General features: G+C 40.2%; 3 protein-coding genes across 4 annotated transcripts in view; all 3 read left to right on the top strand.

Moving 5' to 3' along the window:
* The first annotated feature begins 487 nt into the window (after window positions 1-487).
* LOC121946539 (transcription factor HES-2) lies at window positions 488-2,048 on the top strand. Its single transcript, XM_042491150.2, has 3 exons — window positions 488-880; window positions 986-1,169; window positions 1,278-2,048. The coding sequence occupies exons 1-3, from the start codon at window positions 488-490 to the stop codon at window positions 1,607-1,609; spliced, it is 909 nt and encodes a 302-aa protein (XP_042347084.2). The 3' UTR covers window positions 1,610-2,048.
* A 7,693-nt stretch (window positions 2,049-9,741) lies between these two features.
* On the top strand, window positions 9,742-11,853 carry LOC121947040 (transcription factor HES-2-like). The gene is made up of 4 exons (XM_042491915.2): window positions 9,742-10,531; window positions 10,632-10,727; window positions 10,837-10,924; window positions 11,033-11,853. The coding sequence occupies exons 1-4, from the start codon at window positions 10,442-10,444 to the stop codon at window positions 11,359-11,361; spliced, it is 603 nt and encodes a 200-aa protein (XP_042347849.2). The 5' UTR covers window positions 9,742-10,441; the 3' UTR covers window positions 11,362-11,853.
* A 531-nt stretch (window positions 11,854-12,384) lies between these two features.
* acot7 (acyl-CoA thioesterase 7) overlaps window positions 12,385-17,504 on the top strand; it is a 76,516-nt gene continuing 71,396 nt past the window's right edge. The window contains exons 1-2 of one of the 2 annotated variants that reach the window (XM_088082340.1): window positions 12,385-12,513; window positions 12,625-12,835. In XM_088082340.1, coding sequence (XP_087938466.1) covers window positions 12,786-12,835 — 50 coding nt within the window. In that variant the 5' untranslated portion in view covers window positions 12,385-12,513; window positions 12,625-12,785. The remainder of the gene's footprint in view (window positions 12,514-12,624; window positions 12,836-17,504) is intronic. The other variant, XM_042491913.2, reaches the window with a different exon arrangement.

Genomic DNA, 17,504 nt, shown 5'->3' with positions numbered 1-17,504 from the left:
TTGATATTGGAAACATGCTGCTGAGGGTCCACAAGCAGATGTTAATCCATATAGCGTGGCTTGGGTATCTGGTTTATTAATTGTAGGAATAGATTGGTTCTGTCACCTCGGGATCACTCATCAGGTTCTGTATGTGTTTTTTTTAAACTTAATTGTGTCGAGTTGGAAAATGATTTCGTAAGCACAAATAAACGGACTGCATGTATTTACGCTAATGATTTTGATTACTTACTTTTTAACTGCTCATTTATAGTAGGGCATCTTTCATATATCCCATAAACTAAATTAATCTTCTCTTTGGCCGCTCATTTGTTGATATTTTTATGCAAAAATAAACAGGATAATAAACAGAACAATTCTTAATTCAGTAACAAAGCCTGGCGAAACAAGACGCAATCATTACAGTGCGAATTTCCAAAAGTGCAGCTGATAAAATCTAGAAAAAAACCCAGTATGGCTTATATGTCTGTGCGTAACTGGATCTTGGATGAACGTTAAAGCTTTAAATTTTAAACGCAATAACGCGCAACATAACCTTGAAACTTCGCATACCAGCGGTAGACGCAGAGTCCCACCGGGACCAGATGGCCCAGACGGGAGCTCCGCTCATCTCCCAGAGGCATCACCCCCCCTGTGTCAGACCCCCAGCACAATAGCGTGTGTTCCCTCCCCTCTGACGCTCCGGACCCACATAAATAGGAGGCTCTCCAGCTCGACTGCACACTTCAGCTCAACCGCTCCAAGAGCAAGTATCTCCCCTCAAAAAGCACAGCAACAAGCAGAAAACGACATGAGTCCCAGCATCACTACTGAGGCCAACCAGCCTCTCCCTGCCAGATCCACCGTAGCCCAGAGAAAACAAGCCAACGAACTGAGAAAGGTAAGGGAGAGAGAACTGTGAGCTCTTTAAGTTACTAGATTTTTGTTTCTCATTGGACTCCTTTATAAGAACATCTGACTAACAGGTTTTCATGGTTTCTTCTAGACTCTTAAACCCTTGCTGGAGAAGAGAAGACGTGCTCGTATCAACGACAGTCTCAGTCATTTGAAAAGTCTGATTCTTCCTCTGGTTGGCAAAGACAACGCGCGCTACTCCAAGCTGGAGAAAGCTGATATTCTGGAAATGACCGTCCGTTTCCTCAGAGACCTTCCTTCCACTCCAGTCAAAGGTAAGCATCATCTCTTCAAGTACTTTACGCATTGCGCAAACCATTTTATCTGAGATTGTGGGCAACACATGAAATTCAAGACACTGATCAAATGTCTTCTCTCTCCAGACTCCGCAGACAGTTACAGAGAAGGCTACAAAGCCTGCCTCCAGCGCGTCTCCGCTCTGCTCCCCAAAACGAGCCTGGATCAAGACGCGTGTCAGCGGGTCAACGACTTCGTTCAGCAGTCTATGTCTACCACCGTCACCCCAACCTGCCTGAATTGCTGCGCTCAGAGCTCCAGGACTCTCCCTCAGATCCAACAGAGACTCCTGAGCCTCAAATCCAGCTTCAGCTCCAGACTGGAAAGCCAGTCCCGCAGCAGTAGCAGCGCAGTGGCTCCCAGCAGAGCGCAGCCAGGCCCACAGCCTGTCAGCGCTGCCATGTGGAGACCCTGGTAGAATAGATGGACATTTATCCCATGCATGTTATTTATTTTGCGATGTTATTTATGCTATTTGTATTTCAATAACCGTAGTTTGTAGAATGAGAATTGTTGGAGTTGCTGTACAACAATTTAATTAAGCATTTGGCTCATTTTGCGTCCACTGCCAGAGAGCACGAGCACAGATCTTAAAGAAACAGAAGTCTATGAGCTTTTTAAAATGCAATCCTCTTTGGGGTTTCAAAGATATGGGTTGTAGTCAACACTTTTGTAAAACCCCAAGGGTTATTTTGTGTGAGGTTTGCACGATTGACTTAAAAGTATTTTGGTCTGTGCAAAAGAATAGTCTGTAAACACTATGTGTTAAATAGGATTATTTATTATTCATTGACGTCATGTAAGAAAAAAATGTTTTGTGACTTTTCAAATGTTTTTTCACTGACAAAAGCTTTTCAATAAATGTACATTTCTCTAATATGGTTGTGTTTGATGTTTGATTTCGTGTGTGTGTGTGGGAGTGGGGGGGGGGGTTGAGGATCTTAAATTTATCATTATACTCAGACGTGTTCATAAGCGAAATCTCAGTCATATGAAAGGAAAGAAAAAGGCGGGCAAACGCATAAAGCCGCAGGTCAGCCTGAGCCTATTGATGCTGATGAGCAGCTGCTCTATTGTTGCAGATGTGAGGCGCCTCTCGAGTTGCCGCCAAATTGGTGGGAAGAAGTTTGACTGGTTGTGTGATGGGACACACACGGAGATGACAGCAGTTGTGAATTACAATGACAGATTTGATGTCATCCCCAAAACACACTCACTTGTTTCTCAGTAATTTTACAACATGTAACATTTCCTAAAGAAATGTTAGTCAGCATGTCTCTCTAACTGTCACCAGCAGGCTTAAAACCAAACTTTATGGTGAAAGCTATTTTACATCTAATAGGCTAACCCATAATATAACCTTTTTTAAAATCATATTGGAAATGTGTAACTGTTTGCTGTGTGTTCATTGTTTATTCTAGCATACATGATCATATATTCCTCACTTAGATGTTGCTTAATGCACAAACCACTTTTTAAAAAATCATCTTACTGAAGTCCACTCTCTGGACTTTACTATCAAGTCCTATTTAAAAGCCTTTATCAGTGGAGGGGCAGTTCATAGTAAAGAACAGTGGGTGTGCTGTGTTAAACATCAAAGCAGTTTCTCCTGCAGAAAATGAGCCCCCGCCCATTTTAAAAGTATTTATAAAAACTTTTAATATGTTTAACGTGGAGAGCATAATGACTAGTTAATAGCTGAATTTCTTATTTTTGTACAACACCAGATTATTTTTTTAGAAACCATGTATATAAGCTTATAGCAGATCATGCATTAACATGTAAGCATCTGACAAAGTATTTTTTTTGTTCACTGTGACAGAGAACAATGTCATTACAGAAAATTTATTTGCTCTGAAGTATAATTTATAGTTTGCTTTGTTAGATTTTAGGCAACCATATTAACTTTAACTATGGAAATTATCTTGTAGAAGCTTGTACCTTAATCTTTTTTTTCATTCAGCAGGATATAATCCTCCTGCATTAATGCCACTGAGAGCAGGGGCTCTTTGAAAACCCCTCAGTTGGGTTTGAATCACAACTTTTAAATGCAACAAACAAGTTCAGATCATCCTTTTCACAAAGCTCATCATTTTCTGACAGTATAGTTAACATCACTTGTATCTTAAACTAATCTTATGTCTCCCCAGGTTGACTGGTCACTCTGAAGTGGGATAACCTGATGAAACAAATAAGTCCATGAGGTAGGAAATGTGTATTTAAAGTTATTGTCTTCTGTCTTGCATTAACGGAAAAGACACACAAATACGAAAATACATTCCTTTAAAGCACAAGCTCAAGTCTATCTTTAAACAACAGTCACATGGCCATTAAAATATACAGTCTATAATCTATAGAGATATATTCTTTGTGGAGCTTTGATAGAGGTGATGGAGAACACACTCCACAATGTGCACAAATACGTAAAAGTGTTCAGCCAAGGTTAATATGAAGCTTTCATCATCAAGTTATCAAGTCAGTATCTTCCAAATTTAGTCTTTTACATATGAAACTGTCTGTGGTTTCAGATTGTGTTTCTTTGCTGCACTGCAGACGAGGGATGGTGAGACATAGAAAAAACTTCTATGTCTATAAAAGATTAGAAAATTTCATACGCTTGATATGTTTCAGACTGTTTCAGCCTCGTATGAGTTTGGCTGAACTTAAAAACATAGCCTACTTTCCCATGCAAATCGTACCTGTCCTCCATTTCTTACATTAAAGTTAGACTAAGATGAGAGTTCTTAAAAAAGGGTTTGGGGTTGTCTGCCAGAAAAAGTTTAACATCAAACAATTAATTTCCTGTATTCTGATGAATTCTTATGTGCCTTTTCTATGTCAATTTAAAGTGTACATTTTGTCAAAATAACAGTCCAAATAAGAAAAGTGTTCATGTTTTTATTCAGGGTGGTGGTAGGTGGTGACCAAATGCACATGTTCCAAAAATTGAGGTAGTGGTGTCCCTTAACCCCCCCAACACACACACACACACACACACACACACACACACACACACACACACACACACACACACACACACACACACACACACACACACACCACCCCCCGCAACAAAAATTTAGTTCTATGCCCAAAACAACACAATGATAATTCAGACAGAAAAGTTAGAAGTTAGCAATGAACCTCAGAGCGTATTTGTAAAAAGCATCTCCACAATAAAGAATAGAAAAGGTTTTTTGTCTTTCTTTCAAAATTTAAACAGCCAACTTTTAACCTTTTTTTTTTACAAGTTCATAATAATTAAGTAATTTGTGATTGCACTCATTTGCAGATTACTAAGACAAAAGCACAAATGTACACAATGTTTCAGAATATTGTATTCCACTACACATAACATACATTAGTATGGAATAAAAAGAAAGGAAGAGGGAGAAACACTCCCATAATACATTAAAACTTGTAAACAAAAAATGGCATTGTCATTGTTAAGTTTTTCTTGTCCAAAAGCAGAAGACAAATATATTAAAAAAACGACAGTTTTTGCTTCTTCAGGTCATTATGTTATCTATGGACTTCACTCTCTTAGAGGATATCCCAAAATATTAAGAATGACGTTTATATTGAGGCTGCTCTCATGCATATGCTATGAAAATTATTGCACCAGAATTCATATATAACACACATAATCATGAGAAGTAATTCATGTACTATATAACCAACATAATCGGTAAGGCTGCAATCACATGACCAATGCACTGATGAGAACAGAGAGGGAAGAATTAAAGAGTGAAAATCCATTTAAGGAGGTAGGCTGGGACAGTGGATGGGTCAAACAAACACAAGACTTCCCCTAGGAGACCACTATTTTGTCCTGTGTGAAACCTAATGAACTTTGAATCAGAATCAGAATCAGAATACTTTATTCATCCCAAGGGAAATTCTGTTCGTAACAGTGCTCTGCTCAACAACAACAAACAGGTAAGAAAAACAAGACAATGCACATAGTGCACAGAATGACAGAATAAAACTATATACAGTACATAGTGCAAAGAGCAGTGTGCAAGAAATAAATAAGACTGTACAATAAGTGTCAGGCTATTATGAAATAACCTGACACTGTGCAGTGAGTGTGGAAGGATGACAGTGAATTTACAGAGATGAGTTGTACAGTTTTATTGCCACTGGGAGAAAGGACCTTCTGTGATGCTCAGTTTTTGAGGTGGGTGGTCTGAGTCTGTTGGTCCGTGTGCTCCTGTGCTGGACCAGGAGCTGATGGAGGGGGTGGGTGTTGTTGTCCAGGATACTCCATAGTTTGAGAAGCATCCTTCTCTCCATCACTGTCTCCAAGGAGTCCAGTTTCACCCCCACCACATCACCAGCTTTGCGTATGAGTCTGTTGAGTCTGTTTGCATCTGCAGCCCTCAGTCTGCTGCCCCAGCACACCACAGCAAACAGGATCGCACTAGACACCACAGACTCATAGAACATCCTCAGCATCATCCTGCAGATGTTGAAGGACCTGAGCCTCCTCAGGAAGTAGAGGCGGCTCTGTCCTTTCTTATAAAGGGCTTCGGTGTTCCGAGCCCAGTCCAGTTTATTGTCTATGTGGACTCCTAGATATTTATAGTCCTCCACAGTGTCCACGTTGACCCCCTGGATGGAAACAGGGGTCACAGGAGGCCTGGTCCTCCTCAGGTCCACCACCAGTTCCTTAGACTTTGCCACACTGAGCTGCAGGTGGTTCAGCTCACACCATGAAACAAAGTTGTCCACCACAGCCCTGTACTCAGTCTCCTCACCCCTGCTGATACATCCAACTATGGCAGAGTCATCAGAAAACTTCTGAAGGAGGCAGAACTCTGACCGATAGCTGAAGTCCATGGTGTAAAGGGTGAAGAGAAAGGGAGAGAGAACAGTTCCCTGAGGTGCCCCAGTGTTACTGACCACTCTGTCTGACACACAGCTCTGCAGGCGCACATACTGTGGTCTGCCAGTCAGGTAGTCAATAATCCAGGACACAAGAGGGGCTTCAACCTGCATCTCCGTCAGCTTCTCACCCAGCAGAGCCGGCCTGATGGTGATTTGTGTTATCTTAAGAAATGTTTCTACCATGTTTCTTTTCCTAAACTCATAACTTTACTTTCCCAGTCCTAACTTATAAGTAACTTCACATTAAGTGCTTAACTTGACATTATGGAACTACACCCAACCATGTTTCTTTTTCTAATCCAAACATAACTTCACTTTCCAAAACCTCACTAACACCTGCACGTGCCATTAAGTATCTTAAATGATGACGCCATTCGTGGTGTGCTGAAACATTAGATATTATACAGACTGTTGTGCGTGAACTTTTTGTCAGATATCATATGAGCCATTGTGTGAGAAAAAGTTGCACCTCATTTATGTCCAATGCCAACATTCAGTGCCAAAGCAGCATTTTAAGGGTGTGGAAGTCCAGCTGAGGTCACGGTGGGGGTTGGGTTCATTTGAGTTTTGCACAGGAGACAAGAGTTAGCATCTTGTCACCTGCTATTACTACACAGTCTCTTTCTACCCTTGCTGTACCAGGCACTTATAGTGGTAATACAATTTTGGCACAAAGAAAACATAGTTATTAAACGTTTTCTGGGATTCTGCATGAATTGTGCAATATTGGAGTTTTTGTCAGGGTTGATTCACACAGTATTTTGAAGAAAGAGGCATTTAAGAGGCAGGGAGGGTTTAATGAAAGCTGCTGGTGAGCTGCAGCATGATTCAGTGTTTTTGAGGCTTGCCCCAGACACAGGATATATATATCAAATGCTGCTTCCATTTGACCATTCTTCTTTTTGTGTGTATCTTTTATAGTCTCCCAAGTTTCTATAGAAGTGGGATGCTAAATCGTTGGTGGAGTCGTTACTTGGCAGAGATTTGCAATTGGATGAGTATTTGCCTGTTTTGGCACCACATTTTATTGTGTGATTCAGGTCAGTGGCAATAGGTTACAAGTGGGATACCACCAAGTCCAGCTGATAGAAAAAAAGCAAGCAAAAGTTATAGCATACTGGAGAAAATTGATTCTCATTTGAATGGATTCAAAGTCCATGTTTCTCTGTTGATTAAGTTTAAAACAAAAGAAAGAAAGAGAAATAGATTTGCATAGTAAAACCACAGTTTAGGGCTGCTAACAAGAAACTCTTCTGACACAATGGAAGGCTTTGTTCACTGGATGCCATTGTATATTACTTATATCTTTCCAGTTTTCTGGTAAAATTCAATTTCATTTTCCTTTTAATAGAACAAAGCAGTTAAGTCTCACAAAAGATAACAAAATTCTCTATTTTAGAACTGGACAAAAAATACTAGAAATATTGTGCACAAATAAGAGAAAAACTCCAAATATTAATACCGATAATTTTGACTCATTTGGCAAAACCAGTCAAATAAAGGGAAGACTATTGCATATGTTATTTACCAGGGGAAAACGTGCGCACATTAAACGTTTGTTTCGCAATAATTAGGATATTTTCTTAATTTGACCTGTTCATCTTCACAAGAGCAGGGCAGACTGGCGTTTTTTCTCGACGTGCTCAAGATTGCTTTCAATAGGCTACATATGCACAAAATTAGGGGTTATACATGCCTCTTTACATTATTTCAGCGAATTCTCTTTCATTTTGGTAAATGAAACACTTAAGACGTGATGGTGGTAGCTGTTACAGCTGGATTTGGTATTTAAGACTCAGGAAAACACCGAATCCTCCCGTTTCCTCTCAGCTATCATCAACTGAAGCAAAAGTCAGGTGGAGTCCGTTCTCTCTCATCCCACAGGCCACATGTGACTCTTAATTCCCATGAAGTGTCGGAACATTTCCAGACAAAGGCTCCCTGTTATCCGGCCTGCACATATGGGTTACTGACGCCGAATTTGCTTGAAAAGACAAAAGAGGACTTTAACCGTAGGAGCAAAACGGAGGAGTAGTGTACCTCCTCCCAACCCCCACCATCACCATCTTCCCTCCATCCCAGCGGGGCGGTGAGGGGCGCGTGCAGCAAGTGTGCCTCTCGGTTTCAGCGCTTTGCTTTGCTTTTTTGAAGCAGCACAATACGATCATGTCTACAAGATGCTGACCTTCACATTTAGACTCTGTAGACGTTATTTATTTTGAATTCAAGGTGGAGAAATACTCCCAAACATGTGCTTAATCGCCCCCAACTCCAAGTAAACATGATTTTTCGTTTATATATATATATATACACACAAACAATTGATTGCACACTTGATTAATGGATTCACGTCTGTGGAATCAAAATCCTTTTGCATAGGCTTTTGCCTGTGCGTAACTGCTTTAATCTATTTTAGAATTTTATATTTGTAATTCTGCTTCTGTCACCACGTTAAGGAAAACAAAACAAAACAAAACAAAACTTTCATGTCTTTAAAGATCCTCAATGTGCGTTTTCCAAAACATAATCTTTTCAAAACAACCTTCATCTTTCAAACAACCTTCCAGCCAATCATACAGCCTGCTCTTCCAGACCAGCATCTTTATCTCCACCAACAGATTGAGCTTTGTGTTTCGTCATCACCATATCATATTGATAAACAAGCATTTCATGATAGCTTGGACGCTAAAATATCTAGGAGTCAAGCTGGAGGAGACAATTGCAACAGAGTTTCCAAACAGGGGGGTGAAATGGTTTGTTTCAGTTGGACAACATGGACCCTTAAGAAGCATGCAGATGGGGCACCCACGCCAAAGCTGCGTGCAGATCATATGTCGTGCGTGTTAAGTTTATAGAAAAAGAGCTTGAGTATATACAATGCAGTCTATGTGTGTGTGCGCGCGCATGGGTGAGATTTGGATAGATCCACGGTGGGACAGGGAGACTGGCTGTTCAGGATGCTGGTGTGGTACAGGACGAGAGTATTGGGGGGTGGGGTCGGTGGTTGAAGGCTCGGTAACAGACAGCCATCTGGTCCCCGTGGCGCGTGCTGCGCGCGTGGTTCCCCTGAGTGCAGTGGCATTTGACGGGCTGTCATGTCTCTCATGTTTTTATTTAAAAACGTTTATTTTACAAAGTTTGTACGTCGCACAGCACGATGTTTTTATTTTTTATCAAATACAAAATAAGTCCAGAAGTGCCTGCTCTTAATATCTATGGCACATAATAAGTTAAAACGCATGGCAGGCTCATTGTATATTTCGCAGTGGCTATTGTGATTTGAAGTACATGCTCCCTCGCTACCCTCCCTTTGTTTTCAGCCCCCACCGCGTTGCGTGAGGCGTTGGCAGCAGCGGGATACACCCTTCAGGTAGAGACTCCCCCCGGGCAGAAACTGCATAAAAACATAATATGCAAAACTATTGTTGTCAAAATCTATGAGCAGATGTTATTTGAAAGTAGCGTGGCTTGGGTATGAGATTGGAGTAAGACTCTGTATCTCTGTGGACACTTTTTCATACTCTCAAGCCTGACCCCTATGCCAGGAAGGTATGTATTGCACCATGTTGTTCTAAGTGTGCATATTTATTTAAAAAAGACATGTAATATACGAAAGTGTATGTCATTAAACTTGGGCAAATTCCACACTATAAAATACAGTAAAACCTCAGCATGGTACAGCAACGTGGATTTCAGTTGGCATATCTTAATTCTTGAAACTGAGAAACTGTTGTTTTGAGAAAATATTATCTTTGAATGAAATCTGTTATGTTACATTATTCGATTTTAAACTAATCGAATGCCATATAACTTTAAATATAGCATATATATTGTGTACCCAGCCACAATGGGGGCTGCGTAATTACGCACCCCTAACTAAATATATTTGTGTGTTTTACGATAAATATTCAACAATAATCAGTTTACTTTATATGAAATAATGAACGCATTTGTGTACTGATATATATAATATAAGCCTAAAGAGTTTGCAAATCTTATATTTGGTGATAACTCGGTGCATCCAAACGTCAAGCGTCTTTACGCACACATCTCTCCAGCTTGTTGACGCAGATTTTATTTTATTTGGTCTATGGATCATAACGCAGACACGCGCTATAGTTGTTATGCGTGGATTAGAGTAGAAGACAGATGGTTATCTTACTAAATTTGATGGTTTTTTGTTGTTTCAATCGAACACTTTGTCAGTCCAAATCGTTTCATGTTGGCTTGGGGGCGTACCCGTGACGCACGTTAACCGACGCCACGGAGCTGCATATATACCGCAGACCTTGGCCGTTTGAGACACATCTTCACCGACTTCTGTTTTGGACACTTCTCTGCCACGAAGACAAAGCTGAAAATGTCTCCAAACATGACTTGTGAATCTCTCCAGTCTTTTTCTCCAAGGCTAACTGTGGCCAAAAGAAAAGAGGCTCTCGAGCTCAGAAAGGTAAGCGAAGTCACTGGATTTTGCTTCATTATATTGAAAATGTTCTCTGATATGCACTTAATGTAATTTACGAATTCTAACCATGATTTGTTCTTTTCAGGCAATGAAACCTTTGATGGAAAAAAGAAGGCGCGCCCGTATCAACGACAGCCTGAACCATTTGAAAAGCCTCATCCTTCCCCTCACAGGCAGAGATGTAAGTTATTACATCTATTTCTACACACGCATATCAACTCAGATATATTGAAGTCAGAGCAAACGTTTGACTCATGTTTTTAACATTTTCTTTGAATTATTTTCTCCAGAAGTCTCGCTACTCCAAGCTTGAGAAAGCCGACATCCTAGAAATGACTGTGAGGTTCCTGAGCGACATCCCCCCTGTTAATACCAAAAGTAAGTCATGGTTTTGCTTTTTGAACACTTCGGTTGATAAATATATAAATAATGGACTTGTGGCACTTTTAGACAAAAAAAAAACTAACGTTTCACTGTCTTTTTCAGATTCATCAAACAGTTACAAGGAAGGCTACAAAGCCTGCCTTCAGCGCGTCTCCGCTCTGCTCCCCAAAACGAGCCTGGATCAAGACGCGTGTCAGCGGGTCGACGACTTCGTCCAGCAGTCTATGTCCACCAACGCCACCCCAACCTGCCTGAATTGCTGCGCCCAGAGCTCCAGGACTCTCCCTCAGATCCAACAGAGACTCCTGAGCCTCAAATCCAGCTTCAGCTCCCGACTGGAGAGCCAGCCCCGCAGCAGCAGCGTAGTGGCTCCCAGCAGAGCCCAGCCAGGCCCGCAGCCTGTCAGCGCTGCCATGTGGAGACCCTGGTAGATTTCTTAAGCGTGTGATAAACTGTTAAGTGTGTCATATGTAGGCAGCATGTTGAGATAGCGTCACTTGTAAATATACACAGTGATTCACCGCTTCGCTTCCGTTGATGAAAAGCCAGAATTCATCGTTAAATCGTATCTGTTGAGTATTATATACTTACGTTTTGCGCACGAGTCTGTTGTCCTGTATAAGTTGACAAATTTAGACAGTCGTATTTTTTTTAAATCTGCATGTATGTATACGTTAAATATTTAGTCCTCGCGGCGGACTAAGTGATGAAGGGCCGTTGAAACAGCCCTGTAAGACCCAAAGGGTCAGTCTGTATGAATTTGCACTATAGACTTCAGTGTCCTGAGTCTGTGCAGATGAACTCTGTAGACATATTATGTGTCATTGTAAGTATCTCTGATGGGATGTTTTATTTTGTGCTATTTAAAGCAAATGTTGTATATATGTTATATAAAAACAAATAAAACCGCGATATCGTGGTAAGATCTTGTGTTGTGTTTTCGTTTACACTTTGTCAGAATTTTGCAGAATATTTGTCCATGCTCATGTGCGTAATTGCGCATCCTTAACGCGCAGCTATATATTATATGATGGTCATATTATGGTAATGTGAAAGAAAACGCTATTTTGTTGGCACACTTAACACAAAGGATAAACTTGCATTACAATTGCAACAAAAAATATCCCACAGCAAAACGCACACCCAAACTGTTGTGTGCTGAGATGCAGTGTATTAAAAGGAAAAAAATGTTTAGAGGTTGCTTTCAAAAATAGGACCATGGAAACCAAAGCGTCTCCAGACTTTGAACTGAACAGTGTTGCAGCAAACATGATGCAATATTCCCTTATATGGAAACAACTCTGTGTTTAATAAGCAAAAAGCCTGGTGACATATGGAGAAGCGGACACATCTGTGAAGCAGATTTGAACAGAATGAAAACCGTCAGTCAGCATTGATGTTGCGGTGAAAGGCGCCCACAACAGGCAACAAAAAATACTGCGCCTGCGTTGAGCACGTTAGAGGAAATGCAGTCTCTGCTGCCCTCCTCCGACGCCTCTGGGTGCTTGACATGGTTACGTTTTCTAGTTCCGTTGCACAATCATGTCTTTCCTGATCTCTTTAAGAGACACCGGACACTACACGTACGATAATGGTTTTCGTTTGGTTTAAGTCATTTTTGAATGTTTGCAAAACAGTCTAGTTACATTGTATAAACATCTCTTCAAAGTCTAAGCAGCCTATTCTTCCCACAGATGAGTCATTCTGTAAAGAGACCAGACAGAGCAGCCGGCGGACACCGGAGGAGTCACACTTCCCTTTCACATCTCACAGTATCACGCTGCAACACGAGACCAACAACCCCCGAGAGCTCATCATCATCATCAGCAGCAGCAGCAGCAGCAGTAGCAGCAGCATGTCGGCACCACAGGAGCGAGAGGCAGCATCTCCGCTTCAAATATGCAGGTAGGACGTTTGTTACGACACCTGCGCGAGCATGTAGCAACCTTCACATGCTACAATGTGCTGTTGATCAAATGACGAAGGTAACGCGGCTACCGGCGTCCCTCCTCACAGGATGATAACCCAGATAATCCGCTTCAAATCCTGTTATATTCACTGCAGCCAACACTGAGGCTACTGTGTCCTCTCTGTGGTTGACAGCGTCATGTTGGCTGTTTTGTGATGCATCATTGGGCGCGTTTTCGGTTTATTTAGCCGATAGATTCCCGGCAGACATGCTGACCATTTATGTCGTATGTGATGATCTCAACGCGGTTAGCACCGGCAGGACACACGCTTAAACTACCAAGGACACACTAAGGTCGCCATCATCTCACCGAAACTCCGATCAAAGTTTTATTTCATAGCGTGGACATAGCGGGATAATTTTGCTCCTGTAAACTGTCTGGAATGTGCTGTTAAGTCGCGTGTAGTTCATCCTTGATTTCTATTATTAAGATAATAAGGAAGGGCACTGAAAGGAAGCAGTCAGCTGAGTGTGATACAGTGGTAATGACGGTTACTTATTAAAATACCTTTGCAATGAATAGGCATAGAAATAGGAAATTAATTCCCACCAGCATGCAGTGTGTTGTACTTGCCCATGGGTGGCGCTATATAGCCATACCACTGTACAACAGCTCTTTCTGAACTTAACTGCTTCAAACATTTCTTTTCAGTTCATATAAAGATTACTCTTCATCAAAAGTTATGTTTTTTCATAGCCTGCAACATGTTAGAGTTAAATTTAATGTTTGAATTTGTTTTGCAGTTGCCCCATAGTTTTAAATTATTCCCAAACAGCAGCATGAACATGGTTCTCACTTTGAATGCCAATTTTATTTAAACAGTACACTCATCACATGAAAACTGAAAGTTCTTTAGATAAAATAAAAAGGAAAAGATGAGAATACAGGAAGCCTAAGCAACATATATAAGAATACCGCACGAGCATGACTTATCAACAGAAACACAACAAAATCGACCCCCCGGCCCTACCAAAAACAACAACAAGAAAACACTACAATCATCTGAATACACAGACACATACACACAGGAACCATAAGCCTGGGAGAATATGAAAGTTAAGTTTGCTTTGAAAATGGGTCACAGTTGTAGCAGACCTTAATGCAGCAGCATGCACCCTCACCAGACCTCGATCTGATTATTACAGCTAGGACGCCTCTGCTTGCATCATCAGATCTCTGCATCATCTGAGAGACCTGATCGGGTATATCACCTGTTTGTACCAATTGTATTTATTATAAGCCTAGTTTATGTAGCAAATACTGCCACATTTTGACACACCGTCGAACCACTTAATGATTCGTGTATGTTCGGATTTAAGGAGAGAGCAGTTTCAACCTGTATGTCAAGACACACTGACAAAATCACGTCATGAGGTGGTTTGGGTATAGTGAAAGCACTTTTCAGGAGAGATCTTAAAAGTAAGATTCAACCGTTGAGTCTGTCATCATATCATCTTTCCTTATTGAATGATAATTATAATCACATGGTCCCTTCATTAACCTCTGCGAGAAATGACTACAAATATGTCATTGCTTACAGGTTTTTAAAGATAGATAGATAAATAGATACTTTATTGATCCTTATGGAAATGACTTTATACAGCAGCTACATTCACAGTGAAATACAACAACAGGAGACGTCTAAACATAGAACATACACATTACATTTCACCAGCTACACATCTCACAAATAACAACTGTAGGTAATGTATAAAGATTTTTTTTAAAAATCCATGTGTAATCTTCAATGTGGCCACTCTAACATTATTAAAAAGTATATACATATATATAAATAAATAGTATATACAATAGATAGATAGATTAATAGACTGTTCAACTCAAGTAATATCATAATGAAAATTTCCACCTGTTTGTTTGTGATATCCTTTTTTTGATAAGATTTTGGCTGTGCTTTCTCTTGTGCAAACAAATCCTTAAAGCAACAATAGTCATAACCTGAAAACACGGTCTCCAGACAGGCTGAATACAGTTTGTATCTCTCAGTGAGAGAAGCTGGTTTACATGCTGTGTTGTGTTTTAAAAAGTTGTTATATGAGGCCGATCAGTTGATTCTGGACTGAGTGAAAACTGCGAAGCCTTTTTAACTTGATGTGATTTAGACCTTTAAATGACTGAAACATGAGCAACATTATCATAACGGTTTGTATAGTGTATTCAGCTTACATATTTGTGTAATGGTGCAAATGAACAGGTTTGAGGATTATTTTATGAATTTAATTTTCGTTGGAAATATTTATCTATTTTTGTTGCATCTACTCATTTGAATCTGCCCACAGAAAATAATCCCCACACTTCCTACGATGACCTTTATCCTCGGTTCAAACACTAGAACAGTTTACAGTTATGGGTGTGTGTATGCAAATATAGGGAGATGGTCAGCTGTTTTTACATTTTTTTATGTACATACAGTATACAGGTTTGTCAATGAATATGGTGACTCCCTTCACTCAAAATTAAGTGTGTCTGTTGGTTGCAATGTTGAGGCAACAATTGTTTGATGTGAACATGTGAAATGCTGGTTTATTTTTTCAATGTAGTGTAATCAGAAAAAAAAAATCATTGTTTATGCAGAAATAAAACACAGTCTGAATGCAGAATCGGCCTCATAGTATGTGCTACACCATTAGTATTTATATTTTAAACAGTGTTAAAGTCTTCTGAAGTATTTTACAGGGACATTTGTGTGCATTTGCACTCTAACTTGCTGAATCAAATTTAATACCTTCCTGACTTGGGACTTTGCTGAGCTTATTGCCAGTGATCCACTTTCTGGACCACTGCAGCTTCCGCCCGAAACACTCATTATGAACCTACACCAAGATACTGAAGTCGGCTTTGTTTTAAGCCTTTCCAAACTCTCCCCTTAGCTGCATATACAACAAATTTAAACTTCCTACCACTTAAAGTCACCCTGGGATACGCAGACTTCCTTGTCCAAACAGCCTAGTCATTGCTCTGTTTAGACTCTTTTTCACTACAACTCCAGGTGATAAAATACACCAGCCTCTCTGTAAAAAACAGGTTTCTTTCTGTCTTCTCTTTAAAGAGGAACCTAACATTGGAGTCAAATGTACTTCGCCCTTTTCTCATTTAAACTCTTCCTGGGCTGCAAACTTGAATGTTGCCTTTCAAGTTCTCCACTCTGACTTTTTTTTCATTACATCTAATTTTACTTACTCTTGGTAAAAACCTCTTGAACAAAGCTGTTTACAGTCTGCAAACCGCACCACTAGATCACAGCAACTAAATTCCCCTAAATCTTACACACTTTTTTTTCTTTACTCTTTTCTGCTCAGTTTGGATATTTTTGGGGCCCTGACCTTGACAATATCTTACTATTACATCTTACAAATGTGATAATTTAGGTTTAAGCTTCACCTGTTATTACGTGCACGTTGCTTTGTACGAGTGCATCAGTTAAAAGTCACCAAAATAAAAATATTTTTTTCCTTCAGCCATTGTTGCTAACACAAATGTCCTTTGAAAATGCAAAACTTAAGTAATGGGTGGTCAATTGGTGTGTGTCTTTCTGTGAAATCATACAGGAGATTGAGGTGTTTGGACAGTTTTGAGTGTTTGATGAATACCTGTCTTACCTGGTAATGTAAAATTGCCTGATTAAAACTGCTCACCCCTGCTTGTGATGCAAAACCGTCCACCCCAGTCACTGCTGCGTGCTTTGTCATCTTCTTACTGATGGTACTCAGGACAGACATGATGCCGAGATATGTTTTTCTGAGGCTTATTCACAGTTGTTGCCGCTTTCCTACTCTACCCAGGTAACAGTCAGGTGTTTTGTTTGTTTCAGCAAGCAGTGAGAAGATTTTGATTGTATTGACGCACTTGTTCATGGCACCAGTATGCCTTTTTGGTTATTTGTAAGCTTAATTGTAATGCTGTCGCTAGTCCAGAAGGCACTTATTCAAAATAATGAGACATAATGTGAAAAAAACACAACATTTAGGTGCAGTGTGTGGGTGTTACAATTTCAAAACCATATAAGCTACTGAAAAGTCTGCACACCATGGCTTGTGTAGAAAATCTCTTTCTTCTAGATATGTAGTATTCATATAAGCATACATTCACAATCCAGACAAGAGCTCATTCTTCAGTGATGATTTACTTTTGGGTTGTCAGTTCATTACAAAACAGCACGTACAGAGGAATTTTTTTACATCAGGCTCCTGTGAGGTTTACAGTACATCAGCATTGTGAAAGGACGTTATGCTTCACTGTGTTTAATAGAAGAGATCCATCATTTTGGAAGGTATATGTAAACAGGACTAAATGGCAGAGGGACTTTCAGACTTGTAGGCTTTCAAACCTGGACTTTAAATCAATTCTGGAAACAACAGTTTTATTCTTTCGGTTACCCTTCTTGAAGCCTTATCAGTGGCTTTAGGCGTGGCTTTGCCTGTGCTTCTGTTGACTCGTTTGTTGTGTGCCAGTGATATATCGCGATAACTGATTACTACATTTACATAGAATATTTTAAGGGACAGATATTGTGGCAACTGTTAACTGTGTTGGTTGTTATCTTGTTCTAAGCTCCAGAGTTTGCCATTGTGTGACTTGTATTGTGA

The sequence above is a fragment of the Plectropomus leopardus genome, chromosome 9 (assembly GCF_026936395.1).
Source record: "Plectropomus leopardus strain MGB_pleo_1.0 chromosome 9, ASM2693639v1, whole genome shotgun sequence".
Taxonomy (NCBI): domain Eukaryota; kingdom Metazoa; phylum Chordata; class Actinopteri; order Perciformes; family Serranidae; genus Plectropomus; species Plectropomus leopardus.
Note: the sequence above shows the minus strand (reverse complement) of the source record. Positions and strands in the feature narration are given on the sequence as shown.

Bases quoted from the DNA above. Each gene is read 5' to 3' on its own strand.
- LOC121946539 (XM_042491150.2), top strand. From the start codon at position 488: ATGAACGTTAAAGCTTTAAATTTTAAACGCAATAACGCGCAACATAAC. The intron at 881-985 runs GTAAGGGAGAGA...GGTTTCTTCTAG, and splicing joins AAGCCAACGAACTGAGAAAG to ACTCTTAAACCCTTGCTGGA. The intron at 1,170-1,277 runs GTAAGCATCATC...TTCTCTCTCCAG, and splicing joins TCCTTCCACTCCAGTCAAAG to ACTCCGCAGACAGTTACAGA.
- LOC121947040 (XM_042491915.2), top strand. From the start codon at position 10,442: ATGTCTCCAAACATGACTTGTGAATCTCTCCAGTCTTTTTCTCCAAGG. The intron at 10,532-10,631 runs GTAAGCGAAGTC...TGTTCTTTTCAG, and splicing joins AGGCTCTCGAGCTCAGAAAG to GCAATGAAACCTTTGATGGA. The intron at 10,925-11,032 runs GTAAGTCATGGT...TGTCTTTTTCAG, and splicing joins CCCCCCTGTTAATACCAAAA to ATTCATCAAACAGTTACAAG.